Source organism: Octopus bimaculoides, chromosome 4, assembly GCF_001194135.2.
Source record: "Octopus bimaculoides isolate UCB-OBI-ISO-001 chromosome 4, ASM119413v2, whole genome shotgun sequence".
Taxonomy (NCBI): Eukaryota; Metazoa; Mollusca; class Cephalopoda; order Octopoda; family Octopodidae; genus Octopus; species Octopus bimaculoides.
The window spans coordinates 116,434,387-116,456,857 of record NC_068984.1 but is presented as its reverse complement, the minus strand read 5'-3'; the positions used below and the strand labels follow the sequence as shown (position 1 = coordinate 116,456,857).

Here is a 22,471-nt window from a genome sequence, read left to right as displayed (position 1 = left end):
TCATCATCATCATCATCATCATCATCATTAAAGGCGCTTAGCACCTGGAGTGTCGGCAAGCTCTCACAGACCTATGCCAGTGGGGTAATGTGGCCACTGGAAGTTCCACATTGGGGGATCTATAGTGGATTAGTGGCGAGTAAGAGTGGCAACATCATCTGGGCGTCGGGGGGAGAGCAATAAGCTGGTCTTTTCCAAAGAACCTTCAGGCCAGGCCTGTGGACAATTTCCAGATGCCCATAGTCTGGCAATGCTACTGAGAGGCTCTGCTAGTTTCAGGACAAGTTCTACAAGCACGGAAGTGCTGTCAAGCGAACTTCTTCAAGGTGCGCGCAGAACAGCGATGAAACCGTTTTGCATGTCCGGGCCGCGAAATTTTTTTCCCACGAGTGTTCTGGAGCTCATTTGCATACAGCCAATCAGAGCTTACCTTGACCTTGTCAAGTTAACAAACACATTCTACCAAGTAAACTCAAGACGAAGAACGGTGTAAGTCGACCGATGCCCCAAATATGCCTGATTTTAGGAGATAATTAATTAGATAAATTTGCATCTATATCTATTATCGGATTTTGTTAGGGCCCAATATAGTAAAGATGTGGATGGGAAAAATGTGGGTAGAGGGTGATGTGCTAGCAATCCTCTCCCCTTACTGTTTTAGAAGGTAAACAACGACAACACAAATAACTACGCAGAAGCAGCCATAGTTGAAACAGGAACAAGAACAACAAGCATTATCAACAGAGAAAAGATGCATGATCCTTCCTTACCCAAATGACCTTATCTTATCGCCCATGACTTGCGCTCATCAATTAGTCTAATAGCTCAGCTCTGATTGGCTGCATGTAAACGAGTTCATAAATGGGGTCCGGAACTCTCGTGGGAAAAAAATCGCATCCGGGCCCAGCTGACTTGTGGAGTTTTGTCGAGTAGCTCTTGACGCGTGTGTGGTGGATGCAGTTATCAGCCGAGTCCATTGTGAGGGTGGAAAGGTCTAACTACTAGGCCTTCAAAGCTGAGGTATAGTTTAAAAATAAAACATGCACTCTTGAACATACGGATAGATTTTGTAAAAAATGGCACAACATAAAACAACGAAAGCAATTGAGGAGGAGCAATTTGTTCAAAACAGCAACGAAATCCCTCTCTAAGTAAATAACGAAGTAACTGATAGAGCATGAAGAACCGTCCGTTGAAAATAAAATAAAAATAATTTATCGAAAAAATTATGCAGCTAGGGTACCAATTATTATCGTTATAAATGTCAGTGAGATGGTAGAATCGTAAGGGCATCGGAGAAAGTGTTCTTTGTTATTTGTTCCGGCTTTTTAAGGTATGAGTATAAGTATCGCACCGAGGTTAACTTTGCTTTTCCATCTATTTTTACTCAATAAAATGCCCAGTAAAAGTACTCGTCAAATATCGATTAACATCACCGCTTCAAAAATTCCTGCCTTGGTGTCTAAATGCGAAACTGTTACATTATCGAATGGTGATTCTGTAGGAAATATGCATCACATTAATTCATTGGATGATGAATGTGCTGGCAGAATCGTTAGAACATCGGACAAAATGCTAAGCAGCATTTCTTTCAAATTTACGTTCGGAGTTCAAATTTGGCTGAGGTCGGGTGTGTCTTCCTTGCGGGATGTATAAAATAAAGACCTGTTGAGCACTGGGGTCGAGGTAATCAATTAGCCCATTCCCTAAAATTTCAGTCCTTATATCTACAGCAGAAAGGAATTTGTTGTGCGTGTGTGTGTGTGTGTGCTTGGCTGAGAATGTACAATGTGTATTGTGATACTGAATTGGAAATGTGCAGGATGTGAGTTGCAGGGTTGTACTTAAAATTAATATTTTTGGACAGTATATAGATTTGCGAGTTATTAATATTATTGGCTCTTGCTAGAAATCATTATTACCAATACTGTTAGTTATAATTGCTATTAAATTTGCCGTTGTTGTTGTAGCGAACTATTTGAAGAACTAACAATTATTCACATTACTATAGCTATTGCTTGAATAATTGACAAAATGAAATGCTTTATATATAAGTAGATATAATAAAGGAAGCAACAGTAATAACAACAATCTCTCTCTCTCTCTCTCTCTCTCTCTCTCTCTCTCTCTCTCTCTCTCTCTCACGTACACTCACGCACTCATATTTACACACAAACACAGACACACAGAAAACAAAATAACATTCATTTCAACAAAGTTCAGCCATCTTACATTTAATAAATGAGCTCCACTTAGCAGAAAAGCAATTACGTTTTTCGTAATTCTAAATTTAATTTCAAATTAGTTTTTGAACAATTTCAAAATCAACTCCATATTCACTAATACAAACATCATAAAATATATATTCTCGATGTTCAAATATATTTCTAAATCAATGATGGTTTTCATTTATTTCTATATTTATATATTATGCAATATGTTTAACTAAAGATACGAGACAATAATAATTACGCCACACAAAAGATTGAATTCATATACTTATGAATTCATATGTATTCAGCTTTGACTAGTGAACGCATGTTTGACAACCGGAATATCGCAATTACTGAAAGCATTTGTGTCCATTCAGCACATTCGAGGCAGCTGGTGTTATTTGTTGTATGGTGGACGTTTATCATTAAACATTGTATTAACAACGAAATTCTATCAGCTTTTGGCAGCAATATAAAGGAGTTGCCACACAGCATAGAGAACTAGTGATGTGCCGTTGTACAAAATATATTGGGATTCACTCTATCTTTCCTCATCTACAATAATACATTTTATCTTGCCAGGAGTGAGTCGCGTTGCCACTGATTAAAAGTTTTGTTATATCTCTCAACTAGGATATTTCATAACTGATGTGACAATTGTAATTTTCAACTATTTATATGATAGCTGCTTTGATAATTCCTCACCTTATGTTACCCATTTAGTTCTGAGTGTTTATCAAGTAATTCCACTAGTTTGGTTTCTCGGGCTCAAAATAATTTCTATGTTATTTCCCAATTAAATCATATCACTTTAATCTTCTTCCTTCCGATCCTCTGCTGCATCAACATAATGTATCTTTATTCAAGCGTTAAGGCAACAACATAGGTGTAGAAAATAGACGATGTTTTAGTTCAATCCCTCTACAATCTGATGATTAAAGCTCGAATAGGCAAACATTTGTATTCATTTCCAACACTACTCCTACCCAAAGTTTTTTTCATTTGTACTACTTGATTATGGCATTTAATTGTATCACCTATCCAATTGGCATTATTATTACCTGTAAAAAAAGAGGTAATATAAAAGGAGAAAGGGCTCTATACCCCTTTCTTATTTTCTGACCAGGCTCCCGTGGCTTTTATGGGTTTTTCCAGGTGTAATCTTTCGAAGCGCCTCCCCCTATTGGGAGTTTTATTTGTTATATCTTTCTCTGTTTTACTCACTGTTTACACGAACGTTTTCTTTTCGGACAAAACCCTTTGTAACCTTCGTCCTGTCTTTGTCCTTACATGGTTTTGATTTATATTAGCCCTTGTAGCCAATAAAACCAGAATTAATAATAATAATAATAATAATAATAATAATAATAATAATTATTATTATTATTATTATTATTATTATTATTATTATTACTATTACTATAATTATTATTATTATGACCACCATACTGTGAAGTCACGGAAATTTCGTACTCCGTAAGTTGAAAAGTGTTTGTAAACGTTTCGGCCTTCTAAAGCCCCGTCTTTTCCTTTCTATTGTTATCATTACATTTCTGAGATTGTCTGGACTGCGCAGATAATACTGCAGGGGGTGCGCTTCAATAATTTTAAAATTTAACTGCTTTCGACGAAAACAAATATTTTGCAATTATCTGAGATGACTGATAAAGAAGCCATCATAATGCTCGACAAAGGAACGCGCTCCTGGTCGGGTAAAATCGAGAACGGGGAAAGAATTGAGAATATGAATATCCAATGGCCTAAACTTAATGACGTCACCGAGGCGAAAAATGTTTTGTCTCTCAGTAATGTCAAAATTTTCGTTCTCGTCAACGAGAACAACAATCTCAACAGAAGCAACAGTGACAGCAACAACAACAACAACAATAGTAATAATAATAACAGCAAGAACAATACGAAAGAAATGAAATATAAAAAACGCGTCTGCGGCGGGAAATATGGAAAGTTTCCACATAGATGAAGAAGAATCAAAATTGGCAAGAAAAATTGTAAAAAGATGGAAGAAGAATAGCTCTAATCCCTCCATCCGACGTGATAGAAAATATCGCAAGATGCACGGTAACATACCATTGCATTGGCGAGTGGAAATGCTCCTGAGAGCGAAGAACAAAAATGCCTTGGGTGTGTGTGGGAAAAAAACGACCTACATCACCCGAGGACAGAAGTTTGGAACCATTGAGGTGGAATTTGAGACAGAAGAAGCTAGATGCAATTCCGCGACCACTTTGAGAAATGACATTTGCTGTAGCCCATCTTTTATACCAAGACAAAACAATGTACATGATTTATAATTATTATTATTATTATTATTATTGAGTGAGAGAGCAGTACATGCCATCAAAGTGACACTGGGGTAAAATATACGAAGCCCAGTATACCCATCATGACTACCCGTCTGATAAGGGTACACCAGGAAAATGCATCACAACCATATGTGCGCGACATGGTGATCTCATATCAAGATAAACAGCGCATGACCTCGCAGGTGGGGCCCAGTTAGAATTATCTTCAGGTCGAGTAGCCCATCCCGCTCAAAAGGTCCCTGAATAAGGTTTGTTTAAGGATGTTGAGCAAGACACCCATGTTTCCACATCTCGACACATGGCTATGATCCTCCCCCACTACTTCTGCTCATGATCAGAGATGCACATATCGTCAGCCACCAAGGGACATACTCAACTGGTTAAGGTCAAACAACTGACGAGCAAATCTGTGTTATTGAGCAGAATATTTGCTGTAGCCCATCTTTTATACCAAGCCAAAACAATGTACATGATAACACTTCCAATCAATTAAGATCAGAAGCCATGTGAGCCACCTTATTATTATTATTATTCAGTAGTTTTATTTTTATAACGTGCTTTCACTTCACTACCGAGCGCAGCTCTGTGCGCCTTGGGTATGTGCTGTGGTTTGCTGTGGTGCTCTTATGTTTTATTATTATTATTATTATTATTATTATTATTATTATTATCATTATTATCATTTATTTATTTATTTATTTAATTTGTATGCTTGATGTTGCAATCACTTGCCAGGACACATTCAACTACTGCTTTCAAAGGCAACGATTAGTCATATTGCCTCAAAACCGCTGACCTTCTACCTGTATCAGACGTCACGTTTGTTGTTGCTATTGCTATCGTTGTCGTCAGCATCGTCCTTCTTCTTCTTCTTCTTCTTCTTCTTCTTCTTCTTCTTCTTCTTCTTCTTCTTCTTCTGCTTCTTCTGCTTCTTCTTTTTCTCCTCCACTCCTCCTCCTCAACCCCCTCCCCTTTCTTCTTCATCTACTACTACTACTACTACTACTACTACTACTACTACTAGCACTGCCGTACCATCACCACCACCACCATGGCAAACACCGCTGCCGCCACTACTACTACTACTACTACTACTACTACTACTACTACAACTACTACTACTACTACTACTACTACTACTACTACTACTACTACTACAACTACTACTACTACTACTACTACTACTACTACTACTACTACAACTACTACTACTACTACTACTACTACTACTACTGTTGCTGCTGCTGCTGCTGCTGCTATTTCTTTCTTTCTACTTCTCTTCCTCTATCTCCTCCTTATTCTCTCTCTCCTATCCTGTCTCCTCCTCCTCCTCCTCCTTCTTTCCCCTCCTCCCATTCTCTTTATTCTTCTACTCCCCCTCTCCTTCTTTTCTCTTCCTTTTCCTCCTTTCTTCTTCTCCGTCCTTCTCTTTTCCTCCATTCTCCATTCTGTTCACTCAGAATTTCATTGCTGTCCTGTCGTTATTGTCGGTATACGTTCTCTCTAGATATCAAGCTGAATCCCGTAAACCTTAGTTGTCTAACAACTTTCTTATAGCCCTGGCTTTACAAAATAAGCAAGGTTTTCTACGGAGTCAGAAAACTCATTTCCATATCTAACATAGTCCACCATCCATTCCACCGTCCATCTAACATAATCCACCATCTTCATGCAACTGTTCCTAAGGCACCTATTATAAATGTGATAAAGACAACTAAATTTACGACAATTCTAGATTCTTTGAAGTTTGTGTGTTAGATCCTGGTATTTTTCCATTTTCTCGCTTTTTTTCTTTCTCTATCATTTTTGTATCAAACGGACAGGCAACATCGATTAAGCAAAACATTCTTTCCTTTTTATTGTGTATAACAATATCTGGGTGTGAATGTTCTATTTACTTATCCGTTTGAAGCTTCATATTCTACGGTTCCTTTCTTGGTTATTTTCACAGATGTGTTCTCTTTTATGGTCATGCCATTTTTCCATATGTTCAAATGCATATTCTCTTTTTACAGATTTGCCAATATATTATTTATGCAACCTGGTCATGTCTCCAGTTCCTAGAATTCTTCTGAACAAGAATTTACCATTCAGACACTATATGGACAACTGGCTCTTCTTGTTCATCACACATTCTACATTCAGCCAAAACATATGGTGAATTAGCAGAAATGTTAGAACCTCGAACAACATCCTTTGCTATACTTCTTCGTTTTTTTTTTACGTTTTGAGTTCGAATCTTGCGAAGTCAACTTCACTCTTTATCCTATCAGAGTCGAGAAACTAAATACTAGTTAAGCACTGGTGTTGATGTAATCGACCAACACCCTCGTCTAAAATTGCTGACCTTGTGCCAAACTTTGGAATAACTGCGAGCAGGTAGAATCGTTAGCAAACCGAGGAAGATGCTTAGCGGCTTTTTGTCTGTTCTTACGTTCTGAGTTCAAATTCCACCGAGGCCGACTTTGCCATTCATCCTTTGGGGTTCGATAAAATAAGTACCAGTTGAACACTGGACTCGATTTAATCGACTCATCGAAAATAGGACTCGATTAAATCGAAAATTGGACTCGGTTTAATCGACTCTTCTTCTCCACCAAAACTGTCAACCTTGTACCAAAATTTGAAATCACCATCATCATCATCATCTTCATTATTATCTTTATTATTATTATTATTGTTGTTGTTGTTGTTGTTATTATTTTATGTTTGACTTTTGCTTTGCATTTGTACAAGTTGGCTCCAAGTCTCACCCAGAGACCTCAAGAGATAACAGGTTAGAAGTTCATGTTGGTATTATGCCTAGGGCGCCATATATTTGGTTTTGTAGATAGTATTGTTCGAGAGAATATTTAAGAAAACATAAGAAAATTATGAATTTGTTTTAAAATTTGAAATTACATAGTATTTTACATAAGATATGGGCAGTCCCCATGAGCACTATCTTTTGAATTTCTGCTATTTTGGGGTTTCCTGGAATCTGAGCTAGGTAGTAATCAGCCCTTTTTGCTATCATTCCTAGGGTACCTATGACAACAGGTATTGCTTTAGTCTTCAGGTTCCACATTTTGATAATTTCTGTTTCAAGATCTTTATACTTGCTCAGTTTTTGGTAGGTCTTGACAGATACGTTTATATCGATTGGGACAGTCATATAAATGAGGGGCATGATTTTTGTCTGAAGTCTTTCAATATAATGTCCGTCCTATTTGCATCTAAATTTCTGTCAGTTTGAATGGTGAAGTTCCAGAGGAGTGAGATATGATCATTTTCAAGCGTATCTCTATTCGGCGTATCTCTATTTTCAGATATTTGTATTCAGGTTATTTTCCTGTCTCCTTTAGAAATACATTATTATCTGTTGGGTCTAATATGTCAATTGAGAGACGCTTTATTCAGTTTCTGATTAGGCCAGAATTTGTGACACTATTCCTACTCGTCAAGACAGCGATTACTGATTAAGAGTAGTAACCATTTTTCTTCAGAAGAGAAAGAGAGATGCAGTTAATGCCAAGAATGTTGCTAAAAATTCTAGAAGTCCTGAAATGTCACAAAATAAATTTAAGCTGAGATACGAACAACTCAAAAGAAAAGAAAACAAACAAACAATCCACACTGAGCATTATACTAGCACGTCTTGCTTCATTAAATTTGAAAGTAGCGTTCTTGTTTAACACAAAATGAAAGATGTCAATAGAGACAATAATGTGGAGCCTGTAGCCAAAATCTAGTTAAGAAGTGTCGTTGCATCATGCATTGGGTTAGATTTGAATTTACTGGAAGAAAAAATATCAAGATGATTGTTCAATATTTCAACCAGGCATTGGAATTACACATCAAAAACATATAGGAGAAGAAATTGATAAAAGTTTTTATAATAAATTTTGCCTACCAAAAGACAAAGCGTCTTGAAAAAATGCCAAGAGGAGACTTTTAATAACTTATAAAGGAATAAAATCGGTAACGAATCATGAGAAAGTGAGAGTTATATTTTACGGGGTATAGTTTTTATGTTTTAGTAAAATGGAATGGTTGCGTCCACAACCCTTTACAGGGGGATGCGAGAAAGTTATTCTCTATTCCGAGACCGGGCCTCAATGCATGCTTTTAAGGGATATAAAAAGCCAAAGAATGTGTTGAAGTTTTGTCATCTTTATAATAATCACTCTGTTTATTGCTGTATTATGACACCATATTGAATCAGTCAGAGAAACATTTATCCGTCGTATAATTAATTTAGTACCTTTCTTTTTTTTTTTTTTATTAAAAGAGTGAATTAAATGTAAAATTGACTTACATGTTCCTGTGATAATGGTGAAGGCACGACTAATAAAGTCACATGTTCCAGAGGCTTCAGAGCAAGCTCCGCCCATACTGGATATGAACGAGGAGGACTGTTCAGCTTCAACATTTTCTGTCCAATAGACAGTGGTGCCATACATGACTTTGACGGGAGGGAATTCAATCGCCTAGTAATGATAGTAATAATAATAATCATAATCATAATAATAATAATAATAATAATAACAACAACAACAACAGCAACAACAACAATAAAAACAACAATGATGATGATGATGACCGTTTATATTTGCACTAAGATGTTATATGAGGAGACGTTATAAGTACCAAATACGATGTAGTGTTCATAGAATCTCGTTCAAGAAATGTTATATAAACAACAGCAAAAAAAGAAATGACATGGAACATCCTAATTGAGAGACAACCGTCTTAGGTCAGTCAGGTCACCCGGATTGTCCCTACTGCCAACAGTAAATAATCTTTCTCAAGTTTAATTCTGACGTATATGCATACTACAAGAACAAGCCGAATTCACTCGAAGCATATTCTTCACTCTCATCTACCTTCTAGCAAATATTCAGGTGGTCAAGCCGGAGTACCGACAATTCACCACCGACAATTTAGCGCTAGATAATTCAGCCTATAAACAATTCAACGCATAGACAACTCGGTGCATGCTATATATCTAATTTTTTATTATATTATATTGATGCTGGTTGTATATCTAAAACACATGCACATACAACCTACAAATACAGCAGTCATAGAATATATTACTTATACATAAACAAAAAGCATACATATACAGGAAACATACACCAGCAAAAAAAAAGCATAACCATATATACACACACCCGTACGAAACGATAACTACACTGTTTGAATCTCCTTTGAAAATGTAACAAGCCAACTACTGGTTCAAAGAATATAATTTAGAATTTTTAGTTCTTTTTGTATCTTTTATCTTTATACGTTTTCAAATAAATTATTGAATTTTTATTTTTTTTATTTTTGTCGTCACCAAAAATAACCTTTACCTAAGTTCAATAAGACGCCCTGTGCTGAATTGTTTATGCGCTGAGTTGTCGGTGCTGAATTGTCAGGCACTGAATTGTCGTGTCACGAGTCAAGCCATCCTCTCCGAACTCACCTTCCTCTTCAAATGGGATGAAAAAAGTTGACGGGAACTTGACCGTAGTGGTTGACCTCCGTCGTTTCGATCTTGTTCACCATAAGACTTCTCTTGCCATAGACAGAATATTGAGCAAATTTGCCTGCCTTTCCCGATCAAAAGAAGAATGTAGTGACGTCATTAAATCGGGCTTGATTAGAATCACTTAAGCTCTACACTCAGCAATAATGGTTCGACACAAATCCACGTCAGAAATGTTCAGGCATTGAATGAGTACAAACAGTACGGTTTCGTCTCTCTGTCCATCTTCCTTTTTCTATGCATTCTAGATTCTTTGCACATTTTCGCCTTTTTGTGCGTTTCAAATAGACCCCACAAATGATATTTCCGTGCCTATAGAGTTTACATTGGTGTTTGTGTGTTCAATATTTCAGGGAGAGATTAGAAGACGGTGAGCTGGCAGAATCGTTAGCACGCTGGGCAAAATACTCAGCAGTATTTCGTCCGTCTTCATGTTCTGTATTCAAATTCCGCCAAGGACGACTTTTACTTTTCATCCCTTCGGGGCTGATAAAATAAATACCAATTGAATACTGGAGTCGATGTAATCGACTTACTCCTCCCTTAAATTTGCTGGCCCTGTACCAAAATTTGAAACTAATATTTTAGGGAGATATTTCTTCCATTTCAAGGAAAGATTCCTTTCAGCCCCTTTTGGATAAGTTTTTTGTCCGCTTAGTAACCGCGTCTCTACTCCTGTCTAGACACCATGACTGTACCAAACACGTATTATATACAAGTCGGAAGACTTGCAAGTCGATACCTGTTGAAGTAAGTCCTCATCGACCAGCATCGTAGTTGGCTGGTAGCGTGTTGTAAGTTCTCCAATGTTTTGTCTTCACTGCCTTTTCTTCCGGTGTGGTGCCATCGACCTCGATTGCCCTTGTGTTCGACATCTTCATAATGACGTAACAGACGTCTGCCGCAATTATACACAATTGCTTTGGCGTCTCATTCCAAACAGTTCCTAGACGTGGACTTTTATTCTTACCAACGAGCAATTACTACTTTCCAAGAGCCAGTTATTTGATTAAATTACCCCTCTTTGATGCTATTGTTGTGATTGATATAGTTGCCGATGGCTTATTTGTGGTGATGAATGCGTAGACTTTCTTGTTTCTATTTTTGTTGAAGGAAATACGAAAATCTATACAAGATTCAGCAATTATGTGAAATGAATACAAGACTAGACGAACGTGTGTTGTGTCATAGTAACCTAACAAGAGTCAAATAAACTAAAATGTTAAATCTGTTAGATTTAGAGACTGATAACAGAGAATTCGAAGAGACAGGTCTACACAAATACGCTTTTATCAAACTGCAAATATACAACTTATATCAATGAAAATATTTGGAATGAGTAGCATAACAGAGATAAACTAACTGAAAACTGAAACTCAACATCAGCAATAAGAAGTATAAATATAATTATATGACAATATTAATAACACACGCATTGGTTCAATTCCATTCTTTTATTATTAATCACTTGGTTAAATATCCAACTAACTAATCCATTATTCCTCTGTGTTTAGCAACGAAAGAGCTTTGACGAGAGAAAAAAACAAAAAAACAAACAAAAACAAAACAAACGACTTACTGCGTAGCCAAGTTAAACAGACAATCGATTAGTTAGTTGGGTATTCAACCAATAACGAAATGGAATTGGACCAGTGCGTGTGTTATTAATATTGACATAATGACTCTCCCTAGACACAGCAAAATTTGTTTTAACACAAGAACTCACATGACTCTTGCAAACAAGATACAGAAGCAAAGTACAATTATAGGAGTTATCACGCAATAAAACTTGCAATGTAATATATTGAAGATTAAGGGAATTAAAAAGCTTATTTACGAACACCAGAAAACTCACTGCATTTCGAACTTACCATCCTGGTTACACCTGTTGTACTCACAATAATGATTTGATACAAAAAGAAAATATTTATAAACATGGTCTCCTGCAATCCTAGCCAGAGATTAAATGAACTAATATGAGAAATCTTCGAGGGCTCAGAACACTGGGCCAAACAATAAAAGACGTCACTCTTCATATTTCCCTTCACTGCTTCGGAAAATATCCACGAACGTAGGTAGAGATAAAAACGCGTATAACAACAACGTAAAGGGATTAACTTACGTGAGGAATTTCATTGTTTTATGCCTCGTAGAAGTAATTTATTGCAGAATACTATGGAAGGCAAGAGCAGTTGAGAAAGAATTCGCTAGAATTTCTTGTCGATTGGTTAACTGCTTAGCGGCTTCTTCCATTTTCAAATTAACATTTCTGTTAATTCAAAAATATAAGCTTACCACAAGCACACACACACACAAACACACACACACACACACGCACACACACACACACACACACACACACACACACACGAACACACACACACAAACACACACACACACATTCTCAAAATGCTTTCCACCGTGCGTAGTTTTACGGAAAAGAAAGTAAAGCAACTCAGGAGTATTGTTAGAAAAATCCCAAGCATTACATTTAACAAAAAGAAAAGTAAAGCAACAATGGTGTACTCACACTACATTTGATTAATTATGAACTGTGCCGGTCCAATTTGATTCCCCTAATCTCTCTATCACAAACCACAATAAAGTACAAAGAAGACAAGACAGTACACTGCATATCTTCACGAATTGATGGAAGCCACTTCAACAGACCAGCGACAAAATGAAACGAAACAAAAAGATATGAATAACCACCTGAACGTGCCATGTGAGTGATACAGTTTGTTTTTCGATCAAAAATTCAAATTCTACAATATAAGTCACTAAACGAAAAGCCTTCTTTAAGTAGCCAGGTACATATGTAACACCCGAGAATAATACTATAACAATATTCTACAAAACGCTACCTGTCCTATTCGATCAGAACAAGCGTAAATAACACATATGCACAGACATATCTACAAAACCAATAATCATATCAGCCCTAAGTCCTGTGCATAAGAACAGCAACTATCTCAATCTATCTCAGCTCACCTTGTCCGTTTTCGCTGTGACAACCACCAGGACTTATAGGGTGTATTGGAAGTGGGTGATCAATGGAGAGAGTGTTGTATGTCCACACTAACACGCCGAATCACATATAAAGTTCACACAATCGTAAATTCAGTATATCTGGAAGATTTGTAGGTCGTACTCGTCGTTCGGCTGATTTTCTGCGTAGTGTCGTGGCACTCCGTCGGTTACGACGACGATGGCACCAGTTGATCCGATCAACGGAACAGCCTGCTTGTGAAATTAACGTGCAAGTGGTTGAGCACTCCACAGACACGTGTATCCTTAACGTAGTTCTCGGAGAGATTCAGTGTGACACAGAGTGTGACACAGAGTGTGACAGAGTGTGACACGGCTGGTGCTTTGAAATACAGCTACAACAGAAACAGGAAGAGTGAGAGACAGTTGTGGTGAAAGTGTACAGTAGGGTTCGCCACCACCCCCTGCGAGAGCCTCGTGGAGCTTTAGGTGTTTTCGCTCAATAAACACTCACAACGCCCGGTCTGGAAATCGAAACCACGATGACAGTAATAGCAGATTAGCCACTACATGTAGAAGCATTAAAATATACAAAAACATCTTATAATTTGACCTAGGATTAATAGGAAAATGCATGATTACAAAAGATGCCCGTTGCAATTCCGAATCGACAGAAACAAATACGTTGAAATACGTTGAAATTTGTTGACACCTGATCAAAATATGATTGTCTAAATACGTCTTCACGACTACAGTTCCGCAATTGAAGAGGTAATACCTTTAGTACTTACTAGTTTAGGAATAAACATTTTCAAAACCAAAAGATACAGATCATGGGACTTGAACACTTAAAAGAATGAATTCACAATAAAAACGCATAACAATATACAAACAAAACGAAAACATATTATAAAAATTGAGAATGGAGATCGCGTAAATGGATCTAGCACATGCAAACAAATACAATAAAAGGATATAAAGATTCTCATAAATGAGATTTGTCCCTATCCACAGAAAACGGAGTAACATGTTCCGAACCAGAGTTACACAAGTAAAATTTTAGAATGAAATGATGTTTTAGAAAGATTTAAGAATAGAAAATTCTATAGATTGAATTTTTGAGAATGCCAATAGTTAGAGAATTAAAATCGATAGATCTTATTCTGGACCAACGAACGATGAAATACCAACTATAAAGAAAGCAAATGTGGCCATCGTGGGCATAGTTAAACAATAATCGATCATCAATATCTCCAGCATGAATCATATAATCGATGTAGCAACTGCAGTAGTGACGAAGGAAATTAAGAACTTCCTCAAAACTCTTCATATAAAAACGTTTATACCCAACTAAACAACGTGAGAATCAAACATAATGTGAAAGACAGATAATGATAAAAAAAAATGTTCTCAATCTTTAATGAAATCAACAACGCACAAAGACACCAAACCAGAAAGAGTGAGAAAGACTACAGGAAAAAAAAAGCCAACTAACTAAAATCAAAGAACCTCTAAAAACAAGAGTTCATTAAATCAGTCACCATAGTATGTGGCAAAAAGCACTTTTCATATCAGTTTTCATGATGCTTTTACCAAGAAGTAGGTAAACACAAAATAGAAATGTAAGCAACCCCAACAGCAGCAAATGAGGAAGAAGAATTTGAAGGTAGAATATTAGATGGCGAATGTATCGCACCTGATAAAAATATTTGAAAACAATATAATAGAACAACTGTAACAAGTAATAACAGAAGACGTTACAAAAATTTCCCAATAGGAAGTGGAAAATAGTAGAAAGTGCAACGATCGAAAATTCAAGTTTTAGAATATTTAATTAAAACTTATTTGATAGGGATCTTCCTTCTCGGATGGTGGAAACCTTTGTCATGATAAAGTAGAACCAGTAACAAGGAGGTATATCAGAAATGCTAGGAACAAATATCAATTCTGCAAAAACAAACAAAAGATCAGAACTCAGTCCCAACCTTATAAGAAACAAAACTTTACATTCATCATTCCATTTATTGATATAATCTTTAGAGTATATGCTAAACCAGACTGGAATCTGATAAAAAATACTATATATAGTCAGTGCAGCACTTTTCTACATTATTTTATTCAAGATATGAATTCCCTAAATTAATATGCTGTAGATGATAAACAGTTGGAAACACTTCTACAAATAGTAGTCGGATACAGCAGAAAAATTAACTTGAAATTCGCTTTAGAAAATGCATCAAGAAAACATTGGAGAGGGGAACATTAATAAAAATGATTTAGGTCACCATACATATAAAAGCAGTAATAAGACAATTAAACCAAAAACATACTAGCAAATAATTAGGGATTAATGAACAAGACAGAGCTGTACAGACAAAAATGAAAGAAAAGGTTAAGTTGGAATGATATAGACGCATTTAATTAAATATCTAAACCATGCCTAAACTTAAGAATAAGGTTATATGTATCAATACTCCAGTTATAATTTATATAATATAATTAACACTAAGATTACTGAATTAGCATGTATACAGAAGAAACTTTGAAAAATAGTGATTGCATTTAGAATAAACCATCTAATACAGAAGTATTATTTTTACAAAGAATACTTAGTGATATACACTAGAAAAATATTTATTTTGAGAGTAGTATTCCAAAAATATTTTGTAATGAATAAAGGAAAATTTATATAAACAGCTAAAAATGTCAGCAAAGCAAAAGAATTCTCCAAAATATAAATCAGAGGTTGAGGTTACGGAAAGTTGCGTAGAGAAAGGAGAAATATCAACGAAGGCTTATATAAATTAGGGTTACCGTATTTCAGTGTAAGAAGGGCAAGAAACGCTCTATATCATTGAGACCTAGAGCAGTATTAAACATAAAGCTACAAATGGACGGAAAATTGACTATTAGGATACAATGTTGAGTGATGTGATTGAAGTAGTTTCAATTGTGATACATTACATTTTTGTTGTTAGAACCTACCCTAAACTTATAATGAATATTAAACATAATTAAGGTGGCGAGGTGGCAGAATTGTCAGCACTCCAAGTGAAATGCTTAGCGGGATTTCGTCCGCCTTTACGTTCTGAGTTCATATTCCACCAAGGTGCTTTCGTGGTCGATAAAATAATAACCAGTCGAAAAATAGGGTCAATGTAATCGACTAAACCTCATCCCTCGAAATTGCTAGCTTTGTGTCAAAATTTGAAGCTAATATTTAACATAACTATAAAGAAACAACCAATCACACTGTTTATGACTGTCTAGTCTACATTGAAATATTCTGATAAACAAGAAAATCTATACTAAAAGAGACTAAAATAAATATTTAAATCTGTTTCAGTTATTAATTAATGTTTAATGTTAAGCACAGTAACTACAGGTAACGTGATGTAATTAATGTCTGGAGAAATTTGAATAAACTTATGTACATAAATGAAGATTATACGGAATGTAATTAAACAGTCGGTATAACCTTTTTATTAACAGACGTATGTCGTTCAAATTGTGCACGTTAGTAGAGTAACGCTTTCTCTATAGTCATTGCAGTCTCAAACCTTTTTGAGACTGCAATGACTACAGAGAAAGCGTTACTCTACTAAACGGTCCAAATGCATCATTATGCATTTGGACTGTTGCTAAACCCTAATCTCGAACCCTCTTTGAAAAATTTTAGGTGTGCACTGTTATAGACCGTACTTCATTGGACGAAACAGATAGAAGTTGGAGGGTCTCAGATCCGAGCTGTACAGTGTATATATATATATGTATGTATATATATGTATGTATGTATGTATGTATGTATGTATGTGTACGTGTATGTGTAGCGAGATAAAATTAGGTATTGAGAGAGCCATTCTGTATGTGAGTGGGGAAGGGAGAGAAACTGAAAAGAGATTTGGATCATCCATAGACTGGAAATGATACTAGCTTTATGAAATACCGACAGAAAAATTATGATACAGGTCTCTGACACTGATTTATCGACCAGACCCTGGTGTATGTCACTTCACACAGACAGGGATATTAAGTGTATCGTACAGATAGTATTGTCAAAGACCACGTGGAAAAGCAATATTTCCTAATCTATGTTTCATTTCGGCAATGTATCTCTGAAAACAATGGCGAAATTATTCAAATATACTGCTCTAGAAATAGATATCCACTGAATGTGTGCATCGAAGGCTGATACGAAACCACTAGATGTTTTACGTGAAATAAAACAATGATATATGAAATACGTATCCAAAACTCAGGATTTAAATACATAATATATAGAAAAATAGCACCAATAGGTACAGCACAAGTATTATTTAGAGTTTTAACATTATTTACAAAGCCTCACTGAGGGATAAATAAGAATGTAAACTTATTTTTTTCTTTGCTAATGAAATGCTACAAATGAGTGAGGGTGTCTACTAACAGACGGTTTCATGTCTTATTGACCACTCCTTAGAGAAAAGTTATGCAACTTCATTCTTGATCAGTAACCTAGACAGGCTGATATATAAAGCAGTCATAGATTAGGCTAGGACATTAGTGGATAGCCTATTTTGCACAAATATGCTAATTAGATCTTACATTTTTATACCAACAGTAATAAACAAGCGGTCGTAAACTTAAGATTATGTACTTCAGCCACTGTCTTTTACAGACATACATGCACTCATATGCATACAGCATACAACTTCTTGTATGAAACCCCTTTATCTTCCCCCAAAACATTCAAAAGTTGTATGGAAATACCATTGTGATCTCTCGACGAATATACAACGTATCTATTTTTCAGTCACACATTATAAACAATAACCTGTTGGCCAATAAATGATCCCATCCTCGGTAAGGGGCTTCGGCACTGACGCAACGAATATTACAGGCACCAACCTGTTTTCCCAACCTTTACCGATGGCTTTCCGTTTGTGTTTTTCAGCCTTTTGCCCTGTAACTTCTCTTACCCCATGAAATTTCGTTTGCAATCTCATTTGCATTCACATCCAACAAGATGACCGGGCTGTCAATATAATGCAAACTCCAATTGAACAATTGCGAGTATATTCGCAAGAAACCTTTGGTTTTGTATTTAACAACACTCTTCTATTAAAAGAAATTCCTCATTACCCAATGCGATACTAATCACTTACATTTTAATTCGTTTCTCACATATAGATATGTTATACATACATATCTCCATGTATAAGTGCGTGTGTTGTAAATGCGCGCGCGCGTGTATGTTTATTTTTATTTTCTTTATTATTTTGTAATATCTCTTTATTTAATAGCGCATTGTCAACAATTGTATAAGCTTTTTCAATATTGTATTTCAGTCGATATTGTAACTTGCAATAGAAATACAATAGAAATTTGCTTGTAAATATAATGACAATATATCTTACTGAAATGAATAGGATTGAATTAATATATTCTGTCCGAACTCATTTCAATTCGGGTTCTGTTAACGTGAGAAGCAAAAGAAAGGTAAGAATAAGAAGAAACACAAACTCAATCACATATAGATGCTTATACTCATACTAACGTACACACTCACACACACACACACTAACACACATATATACCTCGTATATACCAAGATTATTACCAACCCTATATACGTATATGGGACCAACCGCATTTACCAATAAACCACAACTACCATCTTAAGAAAGGGCATAAAAATTATGAGCCAATAACGGTGCCTCGACAAAGGTGGTCGACTTGTTTGATATTGGATTACAGATTGCCACCCCTGTAAAATGCAATGGCATGCTGGAAAATGATTCTGTAATAAAAGCCAGTTATTCACGGCTAAAACGCTTTTCTTTTCAGTTTTCGGAGGTCAAACCTGCCTGGGATCAAACTACAACAATGAACACACATAGGATAATGCAGTCTGGGTTGAAGTTTTGCTGGAAAACATTTGAATGTCTTTGCTTTGCAGTTACGAGAGTTGTATGGGAAACTGTTTGCTAATTTTCCCATTACCAGCAAATTAACAAAGACCTCTCTGCAGAACACAAAATTTCTCTGCCAATAGCCAACTATCGAGTTTATCCCAACTGATTTTCCATTCAGTAGTTTTGTAACAACTATCAGCGAAGTTTCACTGATAGTATGCTTTGAGACAGACGCTTGTACAGTACTCCCTCTGGAGCCCATTTATCTACATATTTACATTCCAAATTTTTACATTCCACCTCAAAGCTTTATTTACATTCTACATGCCTCCCCGAAATAACTCAAAATCGTAATGAGGATGCGTTTAAGGCCATTGTGGTATGACCTTTTATGTTGCAAACTCGTAACTGATCATTCTACATTTCATTAATTAATTTACTGTTCGCAACGAATGCTTAAGAGCAAAATGCTTATCTGTGAAGTATTGCTCTCTTATCTGAGACGGTGCTGATGTTACACAGACAGATATCCTAAATGCTGTCGTGCATGTGTATGTGTATATATGCGTGTGTGCGTGTGTATGCGTCTGTGTGCACGCGCATGTGTGTGTATGTGTGTGTGTTTATTTCCATGACAACTTATATTTACTCATTTTTTTTAGTACTTACCCACCTCTAAATTTCTCGATTCTTCAAAAGGAAAATAAATGACTACCAGACTCAGTTAAGTACTAGGCTTCACAGATCGATGAAAGACACGCATTCTTTGCCCCTGCATTGCCTCAGTTCAATAACTGATACATGGAAAACAATTAGAGATAGTACGCGTGTCTCTGCTACGACAGGATTATACTACATGTCACACATTATGTATTAGATATCCCGATACTCAATGAAAGAAGGGTCTTGCCCATCATGACGTGCTGTGGGGCAGAATTCCGCGAAAGAACATGAACACATGGTAGAGAATCAAATGTCTTAAGCATATAATTATGCTTCTATGTCTACAGATACACAAGCATACGCATAATTGTTTCGGTGAATAAATTACACACCATTGTATGTAAATCGCCCGTTACTGCAACTGCAGACAAACTAAACTGTAGGGCAATTCTTCATTCGATTAAATAGAATGAACAATTTGCACCTTTCTGACGAATGTGCTAATTATTCTGAGCATCATATTCTACTCCAGACAAAGAAAAATCTCATTAACTGCACGATTTTCTTTATAACAAATTTACTTTCAAATTCAATTTTCCTGTCTGGATCATATTCATCCAAACGTCCGTGAGGAAAAGCTTCATATTACCATATCCCATATAAAACCATATGAATATGTATGAATACGTTTTATATCAACAGTTAATTCGAAACTTAGGATATACAGCCATTCATCGATTGGTGGAGGGAGAAATCTTCTCAGACTCTTCAAATTAACTACAATGATATAACCGGTAACAAAACGAAATCGATGAAAGCCTTAGAAGATCAATACTGTAGTTTGTACAGAATTTTCATGCCTTTAAGCTCTCATTTATAATTTATTAATAAGAGTGTCTTGAATTGATTAAATATGGAATAATATTTCGCCATTCTTTTATATTTACTATCATCATCATTCTCTTCCCGATATTTACCTAATTCATTTATTATTTCTCCTATACAGCTTATGGAGTGTGTGTGTGTGTGTGTGTGTGTGTGTGTGTGTGTGTGTGTGTGTGTGTGTGTGTGTGTGTGTGTGTGTGTGTGTGTGTGTGTGTGCGCGTGTATGTGCGTGCGTGCGTGTGTATGTGCATGTGTATTTGTGGACGTCTATATCATTTATCGTTTTATCGTTTAATTGTTTTGGTCATCGGACTGCAACCAAATTGGGGCACTGCTTTGAAAGGTTTAGTCCAACGAATCGACCTTCATAGATCGACCGTTTGGTATAAATTTCTACCGATCTCTCGCCAAACTGCTAAATTACGGGGACACAAACAAACCAACACCGGCTGTCAAGCGTGGTGGATCACAAACACACCAAACACATACACAAACAAACACGCACATACAGCAAGTTTCCACACAGTTTCTATCTACCAAATTCACTAACAGGGTATTGTTTGACCCAGGTGCATAGCAGATGATACCTGCCCAAAGTCCCACGCAGTAGAACTGAATCAGAAACCATGTGGTTGCAAAATAAGTTTCTTAACCACACGGCCACACTTGCTTCTGTATATTAATTAGCGTTAGATTTCTTCTATGACAAGAGATTTATTGATTAAAGTACTCAATACTGGCGGCAGTTCCAAATATAACACACACACACACACACACACACACACACACACACATAAATATAGATACACATATGCAGGGTGTGGATGTGTTTCGCTTATCGAATTTAATACAAACACTAAGTATTATGTGTGCAAGTTTGTGTGTATATGTTTGTGTGTGCTTAGGTATCACGTATTCAGATGCTCTCCATAGGTTTCGGGTTGGCCATTTATCTACGTCTATACACGCAGGTCTGAGCAAGAATTATGTGGAACGATAACAGTTGTTTGTTCATGCAAATCTCTTCTGTCCGTGACAAGGATGTTTATCCAAGGAAAATGTCGCCGCTGCAGAGTCGATACATTTCGTCACCAGTGTCATAGTAGCCGTTGTTGGCAGAATACAAATGAGGAGACAGATAGCTCTATGCATACTGGCCGTCCGTTGCTCTAACAGTTCAACTATTCAATTGCGTGTTTGCTACTATTTTATGGACTCCAAAAGAATGAATGGAAAATTTGACGTTGGCAGAATTTGAACTTAGAGTGCAGAGAGTCGGAACAAATAGCACATAGCAATCTGTCTAAAGCTTTGACCACGCATATCAGATAAACCATAATGTGGATCACACAGCACTGTATCACTGATAGAGGGAGTACTCTATAAATAACGAGTGCTTAGCTTACTTTCTTAAGTTCAAGTTTTGTCGGTCGTGAAACTAATAAACTCAATTATCGACCCCGAAAGGATGAAAGGCAAAGTCGACCCCGGCAGAATGTGAACTCAGATCATGAAGACGGGCGAAATGCTGTTAAGCATTCCGCCCGGCGTGCTAACGATTCTGCCAGCTCGCCACTTTAGAAGTATTTAATTCCCTCTAAATGGGAACCGAAAATTTATCGGCAATATGATAAAGTTAAAGACAGGCGATGAGTCGGCAGAATCGTTATTACGCCGGGCAAAAATTCTAAGCGGCATTGCGTCTGCATTTACGTTCTGAGTTCAAATTCCACCGAGATCGATTTTGCCTTCCATCCTCTCGGGCTCGATGAAATAAGTATTAATCATGTACTGGGGTCAATGAAATCGATTCACCGCGCCCGTGAAGCATTGGCCTCGTGGCAAAATTTGAAACCAATATGATAAACTTAGACGAACTAAACGCTCCGTATTATTTGAAGAAACGCAAACTGTAAAGTTAAAGAAATTCATATTGATATTTAAATTAAGACCAAGGATTTCATTATTTATATATATATATATATATAT

General features: G+C 36.4%; 1 protein-coding gene across 3 annotated transcripts in view; it reads right to left on the bottom strand.

The window, feature by feature from the left end:
- LOC106876369 (uncharacterized) overlaps positions 1-22,471 on the bottom strand; it is a 559,415-nt gene that overhangs the window by 74,757 nt on the left and 462,187 nt on the right. For all 3 annotated transcript variants that reach the window (XM_052967377.1, XM_052967376.1, XM_014924884.2), the window contains one exon: positions 8,835-9,006. In XM_052967377.1, the coding sequence (XP_052823337.1) occupies positions 8,835-9,006 (172 nt within the window). The remainder of the gene's footprint in view (positions 1-8,834; positions 9,007-22,471) is intronic.